We start from the raw sequence: 2,667 nt of genomic DNA on the forward strand, positions 1-2,667 counted from the left end.
TATAGTTTGATTTGCCTAATGCATTTATTTATTTCATAAGTCCTCATCAGAATACATAATAAGATCCTAATGGATATGGACATTAGATAGAAATCTTGTCATTAACTTGTTTCGTGATGACATGTGCTGAACATAAGAGGTATGAACTTCCTAAGTAACTCAATTAGAAACTAATCTTTTTCATATGCATTTACAAACTTAACTTTTTTCCTTAGTGACTTTTTTTACAGATTAAACTTGTTTAATGTTGCTATGCATGTATATATTTGTGATTGTGTATGAGATATTGCTTACATACTTTATATGTTTAATTATATGAAATAACTACTCACTTACTTTTACATACATATGGCTTCTGGTTACTCTTCATACAGTACAGCAATGGGAAAGCTCAGATATTTTACTCTCGCCGCTGTTTCATTTGCGTCATCTGCAATTTCTCCACACCTTGGATTCCGCTTACAAAATGCTGAGACTATTCCATACATTAATCGAACCTGTTTCATTGACCCAACAAAAGCTTCCACCGAGAGGATCTCTGGTCAGAGAGAGTTTGAAAAGTGGAAACAATTGTTTCAATGGCTGACATTAGCTTCAACACATTCAGATAGTGTTAGGGTTACAAGGATCGCCAAAAATATTGTTGGCGCTATGCATTCAGAGATCAACAAAATGAGGTCTATTTCTGAGGATATTTCTCAATATGGCTTTTGGCATCGTGTTTGGTTGCGTTTGACCCGAAAGCTACCGCCTTCTTTGTCTCATTTGGATGGATTGAATTGGGAGGTTTTGATCGTGACTGGTATCCCTGTTACTTCTTTTCCTTCTTTAGTTTGCCCGGGTGGGAAGATTATTGCATCCACTGCTTTCATTGAACTTCATCCAAGTGATGTAGAGTTAGCAACTATGCTTGCACATGAGGTAATTGATCATCTTCCTTTGTATTACTCATTGTGGCAGTTGCGGTTGCATTGTGAATCTTGACTCTTTCTCTTTTTTGTTGAAAAAATAATGTCGATTTTCTCGTTAATTAGATTGCACATATTATGGCTCATCACGGTTGTGAAAGGCAGTCAGAGTTCTTTCTGATTTCTATGATAAACCATGTGATTAATCGATTTGTCACCATTGATTTTTACCAAACAGCAATGAATTAGATGAATCGACGGTAAGATTAATTCATTATCTCTCTTTTCTAATCCATTGATTTACCGTTTTGTTCTTTAATTGTAGTAGATTCATTTCATTGATAATAAAATTGAAGGTGTATACATGATTGAATGAAAATTAAAATAGAGACTTAGTGAGTTAAAGAAAATGAAATTGGTGAGTTAGGAGCAATTCCATACTTTTATGGGTGGAATTTGTGACAACCAGAAGAATAATTCTGCTACTCTAGGGCTATTACATTTAAGATACTCAATGTGCATGACTGCAACACCGGTAGAAACCAACCTATCTTCAAAGAAATGATAACTTTGTATGTTTATGCTATGCTTTAAAACATGTTATGCCTCTTCTCTAATCCAATGGTCTTTTCTGCTAGTCAATGTTGTCTTCTTAATAGAACATATACAAGTGCTTGTTCTCAACAAAATTTATTCACAATTTGCAGGTTTGAATATGAAGCTGATTACATTGGGCTTCTACTGATGGCAGCAGCTGGCTATGATCCCCGGCAGGCACCTAAATACTATGAGAAGATGGCAAAGTTAGATGCACCTGTAAAATATCCAGTGCTTGCAAGTTTTCCATGTAGCCATCCACCAGGAAGAGAAAGAGCCAAAGCGGTGGCTCGACCGGAGATAATGAAGGAAGCTCTTCTCTTGTATAATGATGTCAGAGTAAGCCATTGGGTTGAATGATTTCATTCTTCAGGACACTATATTCATCACCTCCACAAACTACAAAGTGCATTCAGTTGAAACTATGTTTGCTTCGATCTCTGGAATTTTGCCAATGAAAAAAAACCATTGCACTAGTACCATTATAAAAACTGTACTGTGCCTTCTTTATTGCATTGTGGTTGTATATGGTTTCTAAGATTTTTTTTACTTCTCTTTAATGAGTATGTGGTTAAGAAAATGTGATAAAGTGATAGGTGCTCTCTAATGAGTATATGATTATTATACTTGTGTTGAAATTTGTTGATGTATGTATGGCATATTGAGTACTTAGGATATTGTTATTGCATATTGAGTACAAATGGATTGGAACCAGCTGGTGTTTTTTTTATCAAACTTATAATGGGATTTTGGATCAGACGATGGAGTCCTTGATATCCTTATAGATCAGATGATGGAGTCCTTGATATCCTTATAGGTAGCTTAGTTATGTTAGAATTACTAGGTGATGAGTGTTTTTAGGCCTAAGATTTGTTATTGGAAGTGTTCTGGTGTGTTATTAGGTGATAAGTGTTTTTCGTGTTATTGTTAAGAGCATTTTCGTAAGAGGGGGATAGGATTTATCAGAAGTTGTCATGGCAGCTCTTGTTGCCAATGTGATGTAGTGTTGGGGATTGGGTGGTTTGGTTTCTCAAGTCTTAAACCCTTCATAGAACATTGTGTGTGTATCACGCGGTCCATTTGTATAAAATTAAAGTGATTAAAACATGGAAAGAGATGAAGGATAAATGATTGTTGGCAGTATGGTGCCCCCCCTTCACAA

At 35.6% G+C, this 2,667-nt stretch overlaps 1 protein-coding gene across 1 annotated transcript; it reads left to right on the forward strand.

Moving 5' to 3' along the window:
• The first annotated feature begins 380 nt into the window (after positions 1 to 380).
• LOC146911975 (mitochondrial metalloendopeptidase OMA1-like) lies at positions 381 to 2,033 on the forward strand. Its single transcript, XM_085717384.1, has 3 exons — positions 381 to 921; positions 1,035 to 1,168; positions 1,616 to 2,033. The coding sequence occupies exons 1-2, from the start codon at positions 382 to 384 to the stop codon at positions 1,155 to 1,157; spliced, it is 663 nt and encodes a 220-aa protein (XP_085573510.1). The 5' UTR covers position 381; the 3' UTR covers positions 1,158 to 1,168; positions 1,616 to 2,033.
• The last annotated feature ends 634 nt before the right edge of the window (positions 2,034 to 2,667 follow it).

The sequence above is a fragment of the Medicago sativa genome, chromosome 6 (assembly GCF_051527215.1).
Source record: "Medicago sativa cultivar Bolivia chromosome 6, Bolivia_mono, whole genome shotgun sequence".
Classification (NCBI taxonomy): domain Eukaryota; kingdom Viridiplantae; phylum Streptophyta; class Magnoliopsida; order Fabales; family Fabaceae; genus Medicago; species Medicago sativa.